General features: G+C 50.2%; 1 protein-coding gene across 14 annotated transcripts in view; it reads right to left on the reverse strand.

Annotated features, from left to right (window-relative positions):
* sm (heterogeneous nuclear ribonucleoprotein L) overlaps positions 1 to 20,000 on the reverse strand; it is a 200,163-nt gene that overhangs the window by 135,709 nt on the left and 44,454 nt on the right. For 8 of the 14 annotated variants that reach the window (XM_086530901.1, XM_086530900.1, XM_086530899.1 and 5 more), the window contains one exon: positions 3,868 to 3,921. The exons of the other annotated variants lie outside the window; for them this stretch is intronic. In XM_086530901.1, the coding sequence (XP_086387027.1) occupies positions 3,868 to 3,921 (54 nt within the window). The remainder of the gene's footprint in view (positions 1 to 3,867; positions 3,922 to 20,000) is intronic. 14 annotated transcript variants of the gene reach the window in all.

The raw sequence follows: 20,000 nt of genomic DNA on the forward strand, positions 1-20,000 counted from the left end.
CCTCTCTCCTCCTGCTACCCCTCTTCCCTCCTTTCTCTTCCTCTTCCTCTCCTCCCAATATCGCCCATGCCTACCCCCGTCTCTCTCCTCCTCCACATTTCCCTCACCTCTCTTCTCTCTTCCCCCTCCCCTCCTCTTCCCCTTGGAAAGAAGAACAATATGCATCCCCCTCCTCGAAGGGAAGACAGATGGAGAGAGAAGGAAGGGAGGAACGGGAAGGAAGGGAGGAAGAGAGGGAGGAGAAGAGGAAGAGGAAGGGGAAGGGGAAGGGGACGGTAAAACGAGAGAGGGAAATGGTGTGTATAGAGTAAAAGATCAAAACAAAAGGAACCAAAAACAAACCAAACTACGTCAACCAAAACTCGAGCAAAAAAAAAAAAAAAAAAATTAATAATAATAACAACAAAATCTGCCACATATGCAACGCCATCGTTAACGGCCCTCCATCACGTCGACGGAGCAACACAGGTTATAACAGTCCCTATAATAACAGAGCTCCAACGCGCACAGCCTGTGCCACCTCCCACGCTATCGTTTTCCATCGTGGCTTCATCACTTGTGGCGGCCGACCGCTCCCGCACGTGAGATAGATTAGACATAGATATAGATAGACAAGCATATATTGATAGAAAAGAGAGAGAGAGAGAGAGAGAGAGAGAGAGAGAGAGAGAGAGAGAGAGAGAGAGAGAGAGAGAGAGAGAGAGAGAGAGAGAGAGAGAGAGAGAGAGAGAGAGAGAGAGAATGAATGTCAGACCACCCCCCTAATTCATACCCCCCCCCACAACCCCCGATCCCCCGCCTCATTCAAATCCGAAGACAAACATTTCAGAATGCCAAATTACACGTCGAGTGCCTCTTTGACCTAAACTTTTTCTTCTTGCAACCAATGAGTCAAAGAACAAATTCCGCCAAGGCGAATCATACCTGCAGATGCAACTGCAAGCATTTCTCCTTCTCCGTCGACCTATCTTATCTTATCTCTCTCTCTCTCTCTCTCTCTCTCTCTCTCTCTCTCTCTCTCTCTCTCTCTCTCTCTCTCTCTCTCTCTCTCTCTCTCTCTTCCTCCCTCTATCTGCGGCACATAATATTCTATCAATCTCCCGACCGACGGACTTAGACTTGGTTTGCATACAACACTATCGAGAGATGGCACCCGTGCCATGTACCTGCCAGCCCCGAAAACGCATGTGGCTAGAGAGGGGGAAGGGATGGGGGGGGAGGGGGGAGCCAAATGACGAGCGCGTGCGAAGCGAAAATACGCTAAGATGCCTACATCCGCACCTCTAATGTTCATTGACACGGGAGAAGAAAGAGTAGAGAGAAGGAGAAGAAAGAAGAGAGAAGAAGAAGAAGAAAAAGAGAGAAGAAGAAGAAGAAAAAGAGAGAAGAAGAAGAAGAGAGATGAAGAGAGAAGAAGAGAGAAGGAGAAGAGAAGGAGAGAGAAGGAGAAGATAGAAGAAGAGAGAAGGAGAAGAGAAGGAGAGAGAAGGAGAAGATAGAAGAAGAGAGAAGGAGAAGAGATAAGGAGAGAGAAGGAGAGAGAAGGAGAAGAGAGAAGGAGAAGAGAGGAGAAGAAGATAGAAGAGAGCCTCCAATGCTGCTACAACCAGTATAACAAGATGAAACGGCTCTCCCTCCTGGGTTATGCCAGCCCACACACACACACACACGCACAGCTAGGAGTGCCTCTCGCTGCCCACGCTGCCCTCACCTTTTATCTATCTATCTATCTCACTCTTCCAGGCTCTCACAAACACACAGACAGACAGACAGAAACATAGGTAGACAGATTCTATGGCCAAGACTCCTAAAATACCAAAGAAAAAACAATCCTTTAGCCCCATTCCCCATTCCTTATCCCGCCATCTCCCCCCCCCCCTCCATGCCATTCGTCACACGAAGGAGTGATTTTCACCCCCACCCCCAACTCCCCCATTAGAAAAAATATGTCAAAACCATGTCCCGTGCCATCACTCAGGGCCATTTCCTGTCGTGTTGAATTAGTGACACACAACTTAATGTTTACGTACCCATGCGTCTCGACGTCACCCTTTTGAAAATGTATATATGAATATATATAAAAATATATATTCTCTTCTATTCTATCTCACTCAAACACACACACACTCAAACACACACACTCAAACACACACACACACACACACACACACACACACACACACACACACACACACACACACACACACACACGTATGTATGCTCACTACTAGATACTTTTGTTAAGTAGCTCTTGCCTCCCTTCTCATCACCACCACAAACAACTATAATCAAACAATAAAAATGCACTCCTTTTCTACTCCATTTTCTACACTGCACAACCTCGCCTTCAATGATTCTTGAACACGGGAAGGACCGCCTTATATTAAGCTTGAAACAAGTAGCCTGTCATGTGAAAAAAGAGGGGCGGGGGGCTGGGGGGGCAGGGGATCTGACGTCAGTCCAAGAAAAACCACATCGTCAATCCGTATGGCGTTTGTTAAAAAATAATAATCAAAGGGACAGTCATAACCCACTTTTACACTTCAAATTTGTGTATATATATATATATATATATATATATATATATATATATATATATATATATATATATATATACACACATACACACACACATTCATATAAGTATATAAACATATGAATAGATATATGTATATATACATTTACATACTTATATAAATATGTATATACATATACATATACATAAACATATACATACACATACATACACATGTATGCAGGTTATACTCCTCTTATGAAAAAAGACTCAATACAGTACAGATGAAAAAAAATACAAAAAAAAACTAAACTCAAAGCTCGACTGCACCCCCGGAGAAGCGGGAGACAGAAGGGGAAAAGGGGAGAAAAAAGACGATAATGACGAGGAAGTGGTATCATCAACAAAGAAAACGTCCTCAATGACAAACTGCAAAAGTTTTAGTCAGTCTCCCCTCCCCTCCCTATCCCTCCCCCATAAACCGAAAGAATCTTCGAATTTTAGAAGTCCAAGCGGCTTGGTTCAAGAAAACACATTGGAGGGAAAAGATAAATAAATATATCATATTTAACAAGTCGACTTTATTGGGTGCTAATAATGACTATGCATCAGCAGATTGCCAAACAAGCAACAAGAATAAAAGCAATACGGAGCTGCCATTGGCAACGCTTATAGCGGTGCTGGCAAAATGTGTGACTTATTGTGACCTGGGGTGACCTACAATGAATCTGGAGTCACCTAGTGTGACCTAGGGTGTCTTGACCTCCAGTAACTTTACAATAAGAGGTTCATAAATCCCGGCAATGTCTGCAGCCGCCAAGAGGCCTGTGGAAACAGCAACATCTACGGGGGACACTTGCAAGAGACAAGAGCAATAGCATGGCCGGACGGCGGAAGCGACGGTGTGGGAGGCAAAAGGACACAAACGGAGTGAGGTGACAATGGAATGTTAAAAAAAAAAATGTGTGTGAAAAGAGCGTGCAAAAACAGGGTTGCGATTAAGTGAGGCACGAACGAAGGCCGGAGAATGAGGAATGGAAAGAAGACTTGGGCGAACACAGGGCTTCAGAAAGGGGGGCGAGCGACGTGCGTGCGTGTGCGAGAGGCAAGGACAAAAAGGTTCGTGTAGACATTTGAAAAAACAAAACAAAAAAAAAAAACAAAAACCCAACAAAGACACGAAAGCCAAAGCCAAAAAAAAAAAGTCAAAAAGAAAAATCAAGAAGCCAAGAAATCAAGAGGCAAAAAAAAAAAAAATAATAATAATAATAATAATACTAATAAATCAAGAGGCAAAACAAGTGCGGTGGCCAACAAGGTAGAGAACCCCCATCTCGGAGGATGGTACTTACGGCACTGCTCTCTCCCGAGGCTTCACAGGCGTCGCTCATCAGGCCGCTACTCACCTGCAACAAACACAAGACAAACACAACGTTAGATTGGCGAGTCAATGGGACACGAACAAAAAAAGAAAGTTAGATTTGGAATTAGCAGATATGGACAAAGTAAATTGATTTTCAAATATATCCCTAAGGAAGAAAAAGATAAGAAAAATACAGTTCGATATATACATCTTTATATATATATATATATATCGTTAGCGAGGAACGGATACGAAACACAATAAACACCTGCAGAAAAAAAAAACTTTTAAGATTCAAAACGCGCTGATAAAAATAATCCTTTAAACTTTTTGATTGAAAACACCAATAAGATATATCGAAAAATCGAACAAATTTCGCAAGATGCAGATGCGAAGTAACATAATCGCGTTTTCAACACCGGCTCCACAATGTGCGTGTTGCCATGTTATCTACAAGTGTGTTTTGGCTCCAAACATTTTACGCTTTTCTATATAATTTCTTTATACACTATTCCTGAAGAAAATATATATACCATCGTATATAACATCATAGCTTTTCTCATCACTCATTTTATATATATATATATATATATATATATATATATATATATATATATATATTTTATATATAATATATATTATATATATATGTATGTATGTGTATATATATGTATATATATGTATATACTGATGATGATGATGATGACGACGATGACGATGAATCCCCGAGTACTTCACCAGACCCCCGCCCCTCCTTGGTCTAACGCCAACAGTCGCGCGCACAAAATTTTCGAGAGGAATACCTTCGAGATTCGCGACCTCTGTCAACAATCGAGGGGGTGGAAGACCCCAAAAACTTCTCAAATCATGAACTCTCAACTTCAGTAACTTCACTCACTCTACTCGTGTTACCCTCCACCCCACCCCACCCCACCCTTAACCCCTCCCCTCTTTCCCTCCTCTTCCCACTCTTACCCCCTCCCTCCTTCCCTCCCCTTCAAACTCTTGCCCCATCTCCCCCTCCCCCTCCCATATCCCCATCTCTTTCATTATCATAAATATATCATCATCACCACCATCGTCACCATCAACCTAACAATCCTCCTCTATCTTCTTACTCCTTGCACAATACCTATTCTTATCTACTTGTTTTCCCAAGTCATTAACCGCTGCCCCCTCACGCCCCCTCCCCCCATCGCGCCCCCTCCTCCCGAACGACTCTGCGAACAGGTCCACGTCGTCAACCTCGCACCGCATGGAGGGGGAAGGGAGAAGGGGGGAGAGGGGGAAGAGTTGGGAGAAAGCGGTAGGGGGGGTAAGGGGGGGAGAGAAGGGCGATGAATAAAAGGAATACAAGAACCACAGAGGGCAATCTCGAATGAATTTCAAGGTTACCGGGCATAAACAAAGGCAAAAGACATATGGTAGCACCATTAAAAAATAATAATAAATAAATAGTTCTATGATTAAAATGAGACGTTCTAATAAATATGGAACGGGATATAGAGTGAAGGATTACGGGACCAAGAAGGATAAGGATGAAGATGGTGGTGGTGGTGATGAATAGGAAAAGGAAAAAGGGAGGAGGAGTCCAAAAGGAAACATGGAAGCAGGAAACCCCCAGGTGTCCACAGGCGCCAACAGACGGAGGAAAAGAAGAAAGGAGACGAAAGAGGGAATGAAAACCGAAGACGAAAGAGGAGCCAAAGACAAACAGAAGGAGGAGGAGGAGTAGGAGGAGGAGTAGGAGGAGGAGGAGGAGGAGGAGGAAAGAGGCGACCATCGAGGAGGAGGAGGGATTACGAAGCAGCAGGACCAACGCGTCAGCCACAACAGGTTCTCTGGTCTCGGCGATTCCAAGGCCACGCACCTCCCGCGGCACAGGAAATGGAGCATCCCTCAGGGCCCCTGGGGTCGCGGCTGGGACGGGAGGGTAAAGGAGAGGGAGAGGGAGGAGAGGGAGAGGGAGGAGAGGGAGAGGGAGAAGGAGAAGGAGAGGGAGAGGGAGACGGAGAGGGAGAGGGAGAGGGAGAAGGAGAAGGAGACGGAGAGGGAGAAGGAGACGGAGAGGGAGAAGGAGAAGGAGACGGAGAGGGAGAAGGAGAAGGAGAAGGAGAAGGAGAAGGAGAAGGAGACGGAGACGGAGAGGGAGAGGGAGAGGGAGAAGGAGAAGGAGAGGGAGAAGGAGAGGGAGAGGGAGAAGGAGAAGGAGAGGAGGGAATGGGAGAGTAGGAGAGGGGATGGAAGGGAGGAAAAGGAAGATAGAAGTACAGGAAAGGGTCAGAAGGAAGGGAAGAAGTGGAGCTAGAAGAGGGAAGAGTATAGAAAAAAAGAAGGGGGGGGGGGGAGTGTAAATGCGCGTGGTAAGAAGTGACGAAGCGCTGAGTGCTGGTATACAGAGGGGAGGGTGCGCTCTTAATGAGGACAGTCAAAATTGGATTTTTAAAACCACGGCTCCCGAAATAGCGAAGTTGGATAAATGTTATAACGAAGGGAAAACACATTAGGAGGGAAAGGGGGAGAAGGAGGAAGAGGAAGAGGAGGCTAGAGGAAGGAGGAGGAGGCTGAAGGAAGGAGGAGGAAGCTGGAGAAAGGAGGAGGAAGCTGGAGAAAGGAGGATGAGGAGAGGGGAGGTGAGGGAAGAAAAGGGGTGAAGAGGGGAAGGAAGAGGTGAAAAAGGGAGAAACTAAGAGGGGAGTAGAGGGGAGGAAAAGAGGTTAGGGAAAAGAAGGCGAGATGTGAAGGGAATAGAAGAGGGAAGAGAAGGGAGACAAGTGAAGGAGTTGAGGGGAGAAGAGGGGAGGGGAGGAGAGGGGAGGAGGCAGGCCAACACCTTCGTCAGAGCGGGAGATAATCTAAACAACACTTATAATGAGCTCATCGGCGGCGGCGGCGGCGGCAGCGGCGGCAGCGGCGGCGGAGGGCGCTCTCCCTAATCAATCTATTATTACCAGAACGACCCGGACGCTGCGCGGACCTGGACGGCTTACGTGCGCGGGGGAGGAGAGACAGGAGGAGGAGAAGGAACAGGAGGAGGAGATATAGGGGGGAAGGGGATAAGGGACGGGAAGAAGAAGGGAGAAGAGGAGGAGGAGGAGGAGGAACATGAGAAGGAACAAGATAGGGGGGTTGAGAGAGAGCTGACACACCGGAAAAGACGAGTGTTTACATGTTTACGAGGCTCGGTTTTACGACGGCTGCAGGGACGCCCTACGAGTCCCGAGTGAGCCTGCGGTTCTGCGTCCATCCGCGTCAATCGAACCGCCCCAAGTCGTCAATTTTTTATACCCATCACCATAAAGCTCGCCGCTACCGAATAACCAACCATCCATAATCAATCATCACCATAAACAACATCGACGACACCATCATCCTTAAAGACGTCAACGACACGCGAGATTCTAACCACAACCGTATCCACCTAAAAATAGATTTGACTTTCGCTAGGTCTTGCACAACTCCAAGAGAAAAATATATATATATAAACTTTTTTTTCAGATACACGATAGGCAAGTCAGAAAATAATATGGCGATACACCTGTAAATACATTCGACTATGCGAGAGAGAAAAAAAATATATGGATGGTAGGTGCGCAACTGGAAGGACAGACAGTGGGACGGAAGGAAGGGAGGATGGCAGGATGGTAGGATGGTAGGACTGGTAGGACTGGTAGGATGGCAGGATGGTAGGACGGGTAGATGGTAGGACGGTAGGATGAGTTTTTTGTGTTGAACAACAGTGTTTGTTCCGCTTTAACGGCCGTGATGATGCTCAGGTGCTTCATACCAGATCGATCACTCCCGCACGCAGTTGCGACGATGGGAGGAGAGGGGAAATGGGGGGGGGGGAGGAAAGAGGGAAAGAGGGAAAGAGGGGGTGGAGGGGTGAAGCGGGGTAAGGGAGGGGAGTAAGGGGAAGGAGGGAGGGGAGGAAGGGGAAAGAGAAAGGGGAAGAAGGGGAAGGAAGGGAGGGACGAGAGGGAGAGAAGAGGTAAAGGGGATGAGGGATATAGGAGGGAGGAAAGTGAGTAAGGAGGGCGGCGAGGGGTAAAAGCAGGAGGGACGACAAAGAAACGATGGGCGAATAAGGGATAAGACAAGAAAAAATATGAAAAAAGGATAGAAAAAAAGAGAGAAGAGGGAAGAATGGGGCGTAACATTAGGAAAACGGGATTTAAAAAAAATATATATGTATTATATATATATATATATATATATATATATACATATATATATATATATATATATATATATTATATATATATAGGGAAGAGGGGTGAGAGGAATAAAAGAGGAAAGCGGGAACGAAGCGTTGTAGGAATAGGGGGGCAGGAAAAGAGGGGAAACAGCAAAGAAAGAAAAGGTCATCTGCGAAAGGGCGGAGGGAAAAAGGAGATAAAGGCCAGGAATCTAAAAGAAAAGGCAGTGAACCCGCTAAAACAAAAAAAGAAACAAGAAGCCCCCCCCCACCACCACCCCCACTCAAAAAAAAAAGTCGAACAGCAGCGAAAGAGGCGCAGAAGAAGAGCCACAAAAGAGAGAGAGAGAGAAGCAAAAGGTCATGTTTGAACACGAAATTGCCCTTAACAAATACAAATAAACAAACAAACAAACAAACAAACAAATAGCCCCGAAGAGAGAGTACCCGTCCCTCGCCCTCCGCCCCTCGCCCTCAAGCCGCCTCCGCCGCCGCCGCCGCCTCCGCCCGCACTCGAGGCTCAAGTAGTAAACAAGGCAATTGGAGTCGAGGTTAGTTGACTTGGCTTGACAGAGGGTGCGGCAGAGGCGACGGTGGGAGAGGGGGGGGGGAGTATTGGGGAAGTGGAGTAATGGGGGGGAAGTGGAGTAATGGGGGGGGAGTGGGAGTAAAGAGAGGGGGGGATGGGAGTATGGGGAGGGGGTACGGGAGAAAAAGGGGGGGGGAGTAGCGGGAGGCGGGTAAAAAGCGTATGGGGGGGTAGGGGAGGAGGGAAAGTAGGCAAGAGAGTAAGGGGCAAGTGGGAGTGAGAGAACGGGGGGAAGGGAGGAGGAGTGGTGAGGAGTAGCAGAAGATGGGGGGGAGGGGGGGTAAAAGGCGTTGGGGGAGGGGGGGGGGGGGGGGAAGGTGCGGCAGAAAGCGCTCTCATTTCGGGGAATAACTGCAATGAGAAGGGCAAGAGGTCAAAAGCTGAGGGGAGGGAGAAAGGGGGAAGGGGAGGGAGAAAGGAGGAGGGGAATTAGGGGGGAAAGGGAAAGAATGAGGGGAAAAAGGGGGAAAAGGTAAGAAGAGAAGAGGGAAGGGGAACTAGCGAGAGGGTAAAGAGGGAGGGGAACTAGTGGGAAAAGGAAGGAGAGAACGGGACCAAGAGAAAGGGGTGGGGGGTGGGGGGGGGGGGTGAAGGCGTCGGCGGTCACGCTTAGCTTTCCTGTTCCAACCCAAACCTTCTGCATTTTCTCCAGCCAAAGAAACAAACGCTAAAAAAAAACTCGTTCACAATAAAATACAATTAAAAGGAGAAAAAAAATCGGCAAATCTGCCAAAGACAAAGAACAAACTCAACTAATACTACAAAGACAGAATTAAGTAAAAGACGATAATAATAAAAATAATAAAAAAAAAATACAAGAAACATCTCCCATTCATAGGACGGAATCCCCAGAATTACCGCTTCCAGCGCCAGGCTTAATCTTTAGCCCCCCTCCCCCTCCCCCTTCTCCCCTTATCCCCTTCTCCTTCCCCTACCACTCCCACCCCCCGCCCCCCGCCCCTCCACCCCCGCTAATACACCGCAGATCCTGCAACAATTTGTGAGCGAGGGACCAATGGCATCGCAATTATGGGAGAATATGGGAGAGGGAGATAAAGTAGGTGAGGAGGGGAGATGCTGGGAGGAGGAGGAGGAGGAGGAGGAGGAGGAGGAGGAGGAGGAGGAGGAGGAGGAGGAGGAGGAGGAGGAGGAGGGGAGGAGGAGGAGGAGGAGGAGGAGGAGGAGGAGGAGGAGGGGAGGAGGAGGAGGAGGAGGGCGGAGGGGAGGAGGAGAAGGAGGAGGACAGAAGGGGAGATGAGGGGAAGGAGGAGGCAGGAAGAGAGCAAGGGAGAAAAAGAAAGGAGAGAGGCGCAAGGGAAAATCAGGAAGAAATGAACAGAGGAGAGTCGGAAGTGTGATCTGTAGCGTGGGGACGGGAGAGGAGGGGAGAGGAGGGGAGAGGAGGGGAGAGGAGGGGAGAGGAGGGGAGAGGGAGAGGGGAGGGAGGGTAGTGTGATTGGTATCGTGAGAACCAATTTCCAATGCTCGTCCAACTCTTTCAATCTTGGCTTGACCAAATTTGGCCAAATAACAGAGAGAGAGAGAGAGAGAGAGAGAGAGAGAGAGAGAGAGAGAGAGAGAGAGAGAGAGAGAGAGAGAGAGAGAGAGAGAGAGAGAGAGAGAGAGAGAGAGAGAGAGAGAGAGAGAGAGAGAGAGAGAGAGAGAGAGAGAGAGAGAGAGAGAGAGAGATAGGAGAAAGGAGGGAGAAAAAATAAATAAAGAAAAAAATAACACGAAAACAAAAAAGGGACATAAACGACGAGGAGGGCCGAGCAAACAGGAGAAGGGGATAAGAGCTCTTTCTATATCCGTTCTGTAGGATACCGCCTGCAGGTGCTTGCCTTCTTATCACCACGGCAAGGGGGGAGGGGCGATAAGAACTGTACACCTTGGTCTCCTCTCAGCAAGCACGCAAAGCATGACGAGGTGTAACGTAAGTTACACCACGTGGATGGGCTGCTGGGGGGAGAGGGAGAGGGAGAGGGAGAGGGAGAGGGAGAGGGAGAGGGAGAGGGAGGGGGAAAGGGAGAGGGAGAGGGAGAGGGAGAGGGAGGGGGAGGGAGAGGGAGAGGGAGGGAGAAGAGGGAGGGAGAAGAGGGAGGGGGAAAGGGAGAGGGAAAGGGAGGAGAGGGAGAGAGAGAGAGAGAAACGCGCCGAGTGACTGGACCGGAAGCTAGTTGGCCACCTGGCATTGGTGACAAGCCCTCCACTAGCCACCCAGTCACCCCTCGCTCCCAGTCACCCCTCCCTCCCACCCTCTTTCTATCATCTGACCAACACTTGTGGAACCAATATTCATGCGACTTTTGCCATGCGGTGAGACCCGTCGTCCGCACCAACTGGGTGGCAAAGGAGGGGGAAGGGAAGTGAGCGCGTGGAGGAGTAGGAGAAAGAAAAGAGTAAGAAATAAACGAAGAGGAGGGAATGGGAGGGAGGGATATAGAGGGAGAGAAAGGGAGGGAGAGAGAGGGAGGGAGAGAGAGAGAGGGAGAGAGAGAGAGGGAGGGAGAGAGAGGGAGGGAGAGAGAGGGAGGGAGGGAGGGAGGGAGGGAGGGAGGGAGGGAGGGAGGGAGAGGGAGGGAGAGGGAGGGAGAGAGAGGGAGGGAGACAGGGAAAGAAGGAGCGGTAGGGAGCGAGGCATAACGGCTCCTCAAGGCCGGTTATCCCCCAGCGAGATGATAATGTGCGGGGGAGGTCATCAGCCTGCAGGCAAGGCACGCACCTCGCCAAGCCCTCGGAGCTTTACTCGTAGGCCGGCCTTCAAGGGCACCGCCGCAGCCTGGCCCCCGGCACTCAATACCGTTCTCAAGATTCCCCGTGGATAGAGCGAGAGAGAGATCACTTGTACTTGCACACACACAAGCACACACACGCAAACAAGCACAAAGGGACATGCAAACGCGCACACACACAAACGGTTCCTCGTTCCATTTCCACCGAACTTCATAAATAATCGGCTGATTGACGTATTGGCCTCCGCGCCTGACAAAAATAATGGCACATCAACAATCGCTCTCATTAATCACGCAATACCAACAAGGCCACGACCACACGCACACAAACAAGTACACATACACATACACATATACAGACAGACATACTCGACCCTACTCACTCAAGCATGCATATGCACAAACCGACAAAAACAGAATACGAATATATATACATACAAATATATAATATATATATATATATATATATATATATATATATATATATATATATATATATATGTATGTATGTATATATACATACAGACACACAAACTCCATTGAATGGCGAAATCTTCCTTCTCCCTCAGTCCCTCTTCCTTCAGCACGCGGCTTCGGGAGCCGACCTAGGGCGTGCGTGCGGGCGGGCGGGCGGGCGCGTTCCCGCAGGCTCAATATATCGTTAACGTCAACATCCGGCCCAAGCCCTCACATGTCAGGACGGGAGAGGGGAGGGGGAGGGGGAACTCGCCTATAAATATACTAGAATATACGCTTCATAAGGGCCGTGCCCCTTTGTTCCCCTCATGCTATGCGGGGAAACAGATCACGGCTGATATTCAAATGCGCGGCGGCGGCGGCGGCGGCGAAGCGGAGGATGGAGAAAGAGGAGAGGTAGATGACGATGACTTCCTTCCTCGATATACAATTTGCAGTCAGTCGCACGCATTCCCCTGAGAACAAAACTCTCCCCTCCGTCGCTATCCGAGTTCGTTGCTTGTGTTCCATCTACTGCGACCCCATGGAGTAATAAAAAATGAGATGCTCCCCTTCCATCTTCCCTCCCGGGCTGCGTTAACTAATATTCTCCATCACGGTTTCCTCTCCTGCAAGTCATAAAAGAGTGCCTACAGTCGAACATCCCCGGCGTTGCCATGGCGACCTATCGACGCCGTTCCGCTACACTGGACGCTGCGGGCCGCCTCCAGTTGTCGAATCTCCATTTAACTCGCTCGCTCGCTCGCTCGCTCGCTCACTCGCCCTCGTATGATCAGCTACGTGCAGCCTCGCGCGCGCATTACCGTGCGCCTCCAGCTCGAACAACAAATAAAAATCACTCCTAATCCGGTAACAGCAGAGAAAACCTGCTAAAATATGCAGGCCTCTCGCGTGTGCGCGCGGGTGAGCGCCGTTGCCCTAGTGACGGCAGAATCAGAGTCGTTCCTGTGCGACGCTGACGACCAGCTAATTACTGCGCCAAGAGACCCCCCACACACGCACATAACAAGGCCTAGGTCGCTCCCAACCCACGCGAGCGCCCACACATACACGGACAAGATCACACGCGCACACGAAACGGCATATCAATACGACCGTCTTCCCGTCACGGAAGGTACGCCATCCATGACCGGCCGGCGTATGGAAGGCAACACAATCACGTCACTCACGTCACTCGCTCGCTGGCTGGCTGGCTCGTTCAGCGCAACGAATGAATGGCCGCTATGTCATGCCACCACCTCCTCTCCCCCCTCCCCCCCTACCCAATCTCCTTGGCGATGCGGAGATACGGGCGGCAGGAAATATAGAGTCATAATACACACGCCAGTGCAAACACATGCTCGTTTGTCCAAAGGATTTATCGGCGACGCTAACAAAGATCTCTTCCCTTCCTCTCCCTCTTCCCTTCCCTAAACCGTTTTCCTTTTCGCCGCTTTCCCCTTCCCTTCCTCCCCTTCATTTCCCCTTTCTTCAATTTCGATTCCCTTCCCTCTCTCTCCTTCCTTCATCAATCTCTCGCAATCCTCTTCCCTCTTCACCTTTCCCTACCCTCGTCTATCTCGCTCTCGTCCCCTCGTAATTCGCTACCTTCTCACTCACTCACTCACTCACTCTCTCTCTCTCTCTCTCTCTCTCTCTCTCTCTCTCTCTCTCTCTCTCTCTCTCTCTCTCTCTCCACGGATAGACAGATCCAGTGGAAGAGACGAGGGAGTGAGCGAAAGAGCACGCGAGAGAGAATAGGAGAGGGAGAGCCAGCAAGTGCGTCTCCGTAAAAGATTCATACCCAAATTTGCTTCTCGAGGTGCCTCCCCCTCCCCAATCTCCCCCCCTCTCCCTCCCCCATGCAATAATGAAAGGCCAGTCAAGACCTCGACGACGGGCGGAGGGGACATTATCCTCCCCTCCCCCCCTTTATGTTCCCTCTTTCCCTTTTCCCCTCCCCTCCCCTCTCCCCCTCCTCTACCTCCCATTTTCCCCTTCTCCCCTCATCTTCCCTCGGCTTCCCAGAATCAACTCCTCCTCAGCCTCCATCACCGGGAAAAACGCGACCAGCCCACCGCCCGACCTGCACGCCCACACTACACACACGCGCACATGTACAGGAGGAAGGGGAGAGGAAGGGGAGAGGGAGGAAGAGGAGAGGGAGGAAGAGGAGAGGGAGGAAGAGGAGAGGTAGGAGAGGGAGGGAGGAAGGTGTAACAGTTGAATAAACCTCGTCTCACACCACCTACCAACCTCTACTAACCTCGCCCGTCCTGCCTTTCCATCCATCCGCCCGATTCATCCATCCATCCGTCCACCCAATCCATTCCATCCCATTCCATCTAATTAATCCACCCTCATTCAATCACACATTCATTCATTCATATATCCATCCATCAGCAACTTTCCTCTCTCTCTCTCTCTCTCTCTCTCTCTCTCTCTCTCTCTCTCTCTCTCTCTCTCTCTCTCTCTCTCTCTCTCAGGTACAAGTACATAACGAAAACCTAAACAAGATTCCAAAGACTCTTGCCTCATAAATCCCTCATAAATCCGCTTACGTAAATGTATTCCTCCTCCTCCTCCTCCTCCTCCCCTTCCCGCCCCCTACCGTCATCCCCCCTACCCTACCCCTCCGAAAATGGATCCCCTTAGGTAATCCCGCGATTCAAAGATTCAGATAACCGGCCACCCGGAAAATATTCTGGGAATTAGTTCGTATGTGAGTAATGGGGAAAAAAAAATATTCGAAAGCCTTAAAAAAAATAAACACTTTTGACTTTTCGATTTCCTTTATATGTAAACAATGGCTTACAATACTCCCTTTCTTGAACTATTTACAATTACTGTTACCATTACTAATACCCAACTAGAAATGTAAATCGCACCAATACCAATCGTGAAAAAAACCCTCTACAAAATTATCACCACCTTACCCCTCCTAAATAACCCCCCCTTCAAACCCCCCTAATCCCCCCCCTCCCCTCCTCAAAACACCGTCGCGTGAGCTTGAAGGCGCTGAGCCATTCACCAGCTGATGACCAACATAGTTACCTATTTAAGACTCCGCGAGTAACAAATTACCAGACATAACACTTAATGTCCTCTTTGCTACCCCTCCTCTCCCCCCCATTTCTTTTCTCTTTTCTCTTTTCCTTCTTCATCGCGCAAGACATCTTTTTTTTTTCTTGAGTAAAGAGGCGAAGAAAAGGCGACATCATGATGATGGTGATAAGGCGCTAAGACGAATAATTATGGGACAAGGAGAGGTGAAGAGAAGAGGGTGTTATCGCCGAGGGGAGAGAGAGAGACAGACAGAGGGAATATGTGGGAGGAGGAAAGGGAGGAGAAAGAAGGAGGACGGAGGAGGATGAAGATGAGGAGGAGGAGAAAGGAGAAAAACGGAAACGACGAGAAACGTGAGAAGAGCGATGGAAGAAAAAAGTGGGAAGAGGGGAAAAAGAAAAGGAAAGGGGAAAGAGGGGAGGGAGAGAGAGAGAGAGAGAGAGAGAGAGAGAGAGAGAGAGAGAGAGAGAGAGAGAGAGAGAGAGAGAGAGAGAGAGAGAGAGAGAGAGAGAGAGAGAGAGAGAGGCGTAAAGGGACGGAGGGGGAAGAGGGGAAGGGGGGAGAGGGGAGAGGGACCTGGAGAGGACCTGGCGGGACTTGGAGGGGAGGTTGTTGATGCGTGAGAGGTGAGGATCGATACAGCACGACGGCTGGGGAGTGTGGGGGAGTAAAGGGGAGGGTAGGGGGGAGGGTAGGAAGGTAAGGGGAAGGGGAGGGAGGGGGAGAGGGAGGGGGGGATCAACTGATGCTGACCCGCCATCCCCCAGCGCCATCACAATCTCTCATCATCGCGTTACCTTACCGTTCTCTCCCACCCCTAGCCTCATCCCCTCCCCCACCCCCCTTATTCCTCATCACTATCGTCGTCACCACTAACTGCCTCACCATCTACGTCACCATCAGCGCCCTTGCCAGCATCACGACCACCATAACTAGTATCCTCACCATCACAACCATCTTATCCTTCTACTTCCTAACAATACCACAATCATCATCATCATCATCATAATCATCGTCATCATCACCCCCCCCCCCTTCCCAAATAAAAAAAAAAAAAATAAATAAATAAAAACAGCGAAACGACTCCCTTTGTCATCACCACGCCCCCTCCCACCTCACCCCCACCATCAACCTGTCTCATCACTTTAAATCCCCCGGGAATCAAGTCTCCCCTCTTATTCTCACCTCACATGATCGGCCCCCTCCCCTTTCCCCTACCCGCTCCCCCCCTCCTCCTGATGGTGCGTTGTGTTACTTTCTATTTTTTCGTTTTTTTTTTCTCTCTCCTCTCCCTCTTTCTCTCTCTGCGCAGAAAACGAGAGGGTAAGAAAGAGAAGTGCAAGGGAATAGCAAGAAGAGAGAAAGATTCTCATTATATTGATAGATTTTGGTGAATGAGAGAAAGAGAAAGCTAATCAAGACCGAAGAAGACGGAACAAAATGAGAGCGCCCACGAGACGAGACGAGAGAGAGAGAGAGAGAGAGAGAGAGAGAGAGAGAGAGAGAGAGAGAGAGAGAGAGAGAGAGAGAGAGAGAGAGAGAGAGAGAGAGAGAGAGAGAAAAGAGCTAGCCAGATTCACCAAAGGCCCCCGCGCTCCGCCTGAGAGACAGCTGATGTGCCGCCCAATGACTGACGAACGAAAGATACGACTCGGAAGACAGACCGAAAGACTGACATACCGACGGACCGACTGACACGACGGACGAACTAAACGACAAAAAAACGAACGAAGGCACGATACGAACGAACGAACGAACTAACGAGTGAGAGGAGGATGATCCGGTCAAGGGTCAGCGCACAGGAGGTCAATTCACGACCATTTCCCCGACACGGGAGCGCCGCCACTGTGCTCGAGATGTGCTTGAGGAATTCCTTGAGCTTTGATTTATTTTCTTTCTTTCTCTCTCTCTCTCTCTCTCTCTCTCTCTCTCTCTCTCTCTCTCTCTCTCTCTCTCTCTCTCTCTCTCTCTCTCTCTCTCTCTCTCTCATTCTTCTAAGTTCAGGTGAGTAGGGAGAGGGGGAGTGAAAGTGAGAGGGAAAAGGAGGAAGAGGAGGAGGAGGAGGAAAGAGGAAAGAGCAGGAGGAGGAAAGAGGAGGAGGAAAGAGCAGGAGGAGGGAGAAAAAAGTGGCGGTGATTAAAAACAAGCAATTAAGAGCAGACAGAGACCGGCACAGGAGAGGGCGGGCGATGAGCGCAGGGGTACACGTAACCCTTCGCCTTTCCCTCTCTCTCAGACGGTGATATACTGGTCGTATGTCTCCATAACTCAACCGTCTCGGGTGGAGTGTAAAAGAGGGGAAAGGGGGGGCGAGGAGGTAGAGAGGGGAGAGTATGAGGCGGAAGGATAGTGAGGAGAGAGTGAGAGGGCGAGGGGTAAATAGGAGGGGGAGAGAAAGAGGGGGGGGAGAGGGGTAAGAGAGGATGAGGAGGAAGAAGGTGAGAGGAGTACGAGGGAGAGGGGAATGTGCAAGAAGAGGGAAGAACAAGAGTGGGGGGGTGTAGTAGGGAAGCAAGAAAGGTAGGAGTTCGAGGTGGCCAGTGGTCGAGAGTAGAAGGGGAGAGGGGAGAGGGGAGAGGGGAGAGGGGAGTACACGATACGATGGGATGGGTAGAGTCCGATTGGGGGATGGGAAGGGGAGGGGAGGGGGGAGGGTCACGGGAGTAACGCCATCTCAGGAAGCTAAACAATGGTTGGCTTGTTCGCGGTGGCTGCCAGGAAGGGACTCCGCAGGCATGTCGGTACATTCGGCTTTGTCAACACCTCGAGCTATGACTCCCTCTAACCCCCCCTCCCCCAACTACCCCCATACACCCTTCGACATAACTCCCCCCACCCCTTTAAGCCCCCGGGAGGTAACCTTCCCTGTTCCCTTTCATGGGTGGAAAAAAAATATATAAAAAAATGTTTTCTTTCCGTGTCCCTGCCTCCTCGATACATAAGATTTTCACTACTACTCTCCCTCTCCCTCTCACTCTCCCTCTCCCTCTTTCCTTTCTCACCCCACCCTCCTTCACTCCTTCCTTCCTTCCTCCTCCCCTCTCCCTCTCCCTCTCTCACGTCCCCCTCTCCTTCACTCTATTACCGTCCTCCTCGCATGGCTGGCTGATCGCTTCCTCCAAACACAAAAAGGGAGAATGAAAAACGATAAAGAAAAAAAAAATGACGTAAGATTTCTGCCATTTTAACGGTCTCGACAAGCGCCATCCAAGACTGTCAACCCTTTCACTGCCACCCCTACCCCTACCCCTACCCCTACCCCTACCCCTACCCCTACCCCTACCCCTACCCCTACCCCTACCCCTACCCCTACCCCTACCCCTTCGCGAGAGGTTGGTCAAGTGGTAATTTATCCGCTAGACTTACTAAGATTTTTCAAAAAAATATAATTCTTGCCTACTTCTCCGTCTTCCACAGGAAACTAAACCTTCAATTTCTTTATTCAATATTTCTTTTTTGAACCTCCGCTCTTTCACCCATCTCCCTGTCCTCCCTCCCTCCCTCCCTCCTTCCCTCAGTGCACTCCCTCCCTCCCTCTCTATCTCCTCCCCTTACTCTCCTCCCCCCCCTCCCTCCCTCTCTATCTCCTCCCCTTACTCTCCTCCCCCCCCTCCCTTCCCTCAGTTAGCCAATAAGAACCAACTATTGACGGCCATCTTATTTGACAAGCACATTTCCTTTGAAGTCTGAATCGTTTTTTTTTTCTTCTCTCTTTTTTGGGTAGGCGGTTTGGGGGAGGGGGAGGGGGAGGGGTTTATCGAGTTGTAAAGAGGGGGAGCAGGGTAAGTGTGAGGAGGGGGTGGGGGTGCGGGTGGGGGTGATAGGTGTTATCGAGTTGCAAAGAAAAATCTCGCTATTTACACGGCTGTTGGGATTTATGCAGGGTGGGGGTGGGGGGAGGAGAATGGGGGGAGGAGAATGGGGGTAGAGAGCGGGAAACGGAAGGGGAAAGAGTATAAATGAGGGAGGAGAATGAGAAAGCGAATGAGGGAAATACGAAAACCCCCTCCCTTCCCCTTCCCCTTCCCCCCTCCTTCCCCTCCCTCCTCTAAGCTCCGGGGACGCAAACCCTCTCAAGCCCCTTCGAGTCCACGCAGGATATTGGTCTCGCTCGCTACATTCCTCTTGCTTTTAAACTTGGCCAATAATTCAGAGAGTGAGTCTTGGCTGGAAGTGTGAGGATGAAGGGAGAGGGGGAATAAAGAGGGAGGGGGAGGGGGAGGAGGCAGAAAGAGGGAGAGGGGGTGAAAAGAGGGAGGGGAGAGGTGAAGACGAGAAGGAAAGATGGAGGCGAAAGGAGAGGGGAGGGCGAGGGGGAGGGAGGGGAGGGCGAGGGGGAGGGAGGGGAGGGCGAGGGGGAGGGAGGGGAGGGCGAGGGGGAGGGCGAGGGGGAGGGAGGGGAGGGCGAGGGGGAGGGGAAGGGGAAGGGGGGGGAGGGGAAAGGTAACAGAAGGAGGGCAGAGGGACAGGGAATGCACGGCATTGGGAATATGATATAGTGGTATGAAGAGGGGAGAGGGGAAGAGGGGAGACGAGAAATATAAGAGGAAGAGGAAAAGGAAGAGATAAGAGCGATGGAAACTTGGAGGGATGAGAGGGAGGGAAGAGAGGGAAGAGAGGGAAGGGAGGGAAGGGAGGGAGGGGGAAGGAGGGGAAGGGCGTGTGGGGGGAAGGAGGGGCACAGGATGCTAATCGGGCCATAACTCAAGGGCGACGGCGGCAGACAGCGCGAGTTCACCTCCCGTCACACCAAGCGCCCCCCCCCCTTTCCCTCTCCTCCTCTCCTCCCCTCCCTTCTCCCCTTGCGCAGGTCCTTCCGCTATTTATGGAGCCTATTCGTCTTCATGCAATTACCAAAAGGCCAATTACTCTTCTCAAAGCGAATCAGAAAGAAGGAAGGAGGAAAAGAGAAGAAGATAGGACGGAGGAGGAGGGGGGGGGGAGGGGAGAAGGAGGAGAATGAGTACCGGGAGGGAGGAAAGGGGTAAGGGGAAAAAAAAGAAGAGGGAGAGGGGGAGCCTTGGAAAATCTTTAGACAATAATTAATCCACAAAGCCGTCTCTTTGTCCCCGAAACGCCCC

Source organism: Penaeus japonicus, unplaced genomic scaffold (genome assembly GCF_977035675.1).
Source record: "Penaeus japonicus unplaced genomic scaffold, GWHDUDI00000001_assembly GWHDUDI00000034, whole genome shotgun sequence".
NCBI classification, from domain to species: domain Eukaryota; kingdom Metazoa; phylum Arthropoda; class Malacostraca; order Decapoda; family Penaeidae; genus Penaeus; species Penaeus japonicus.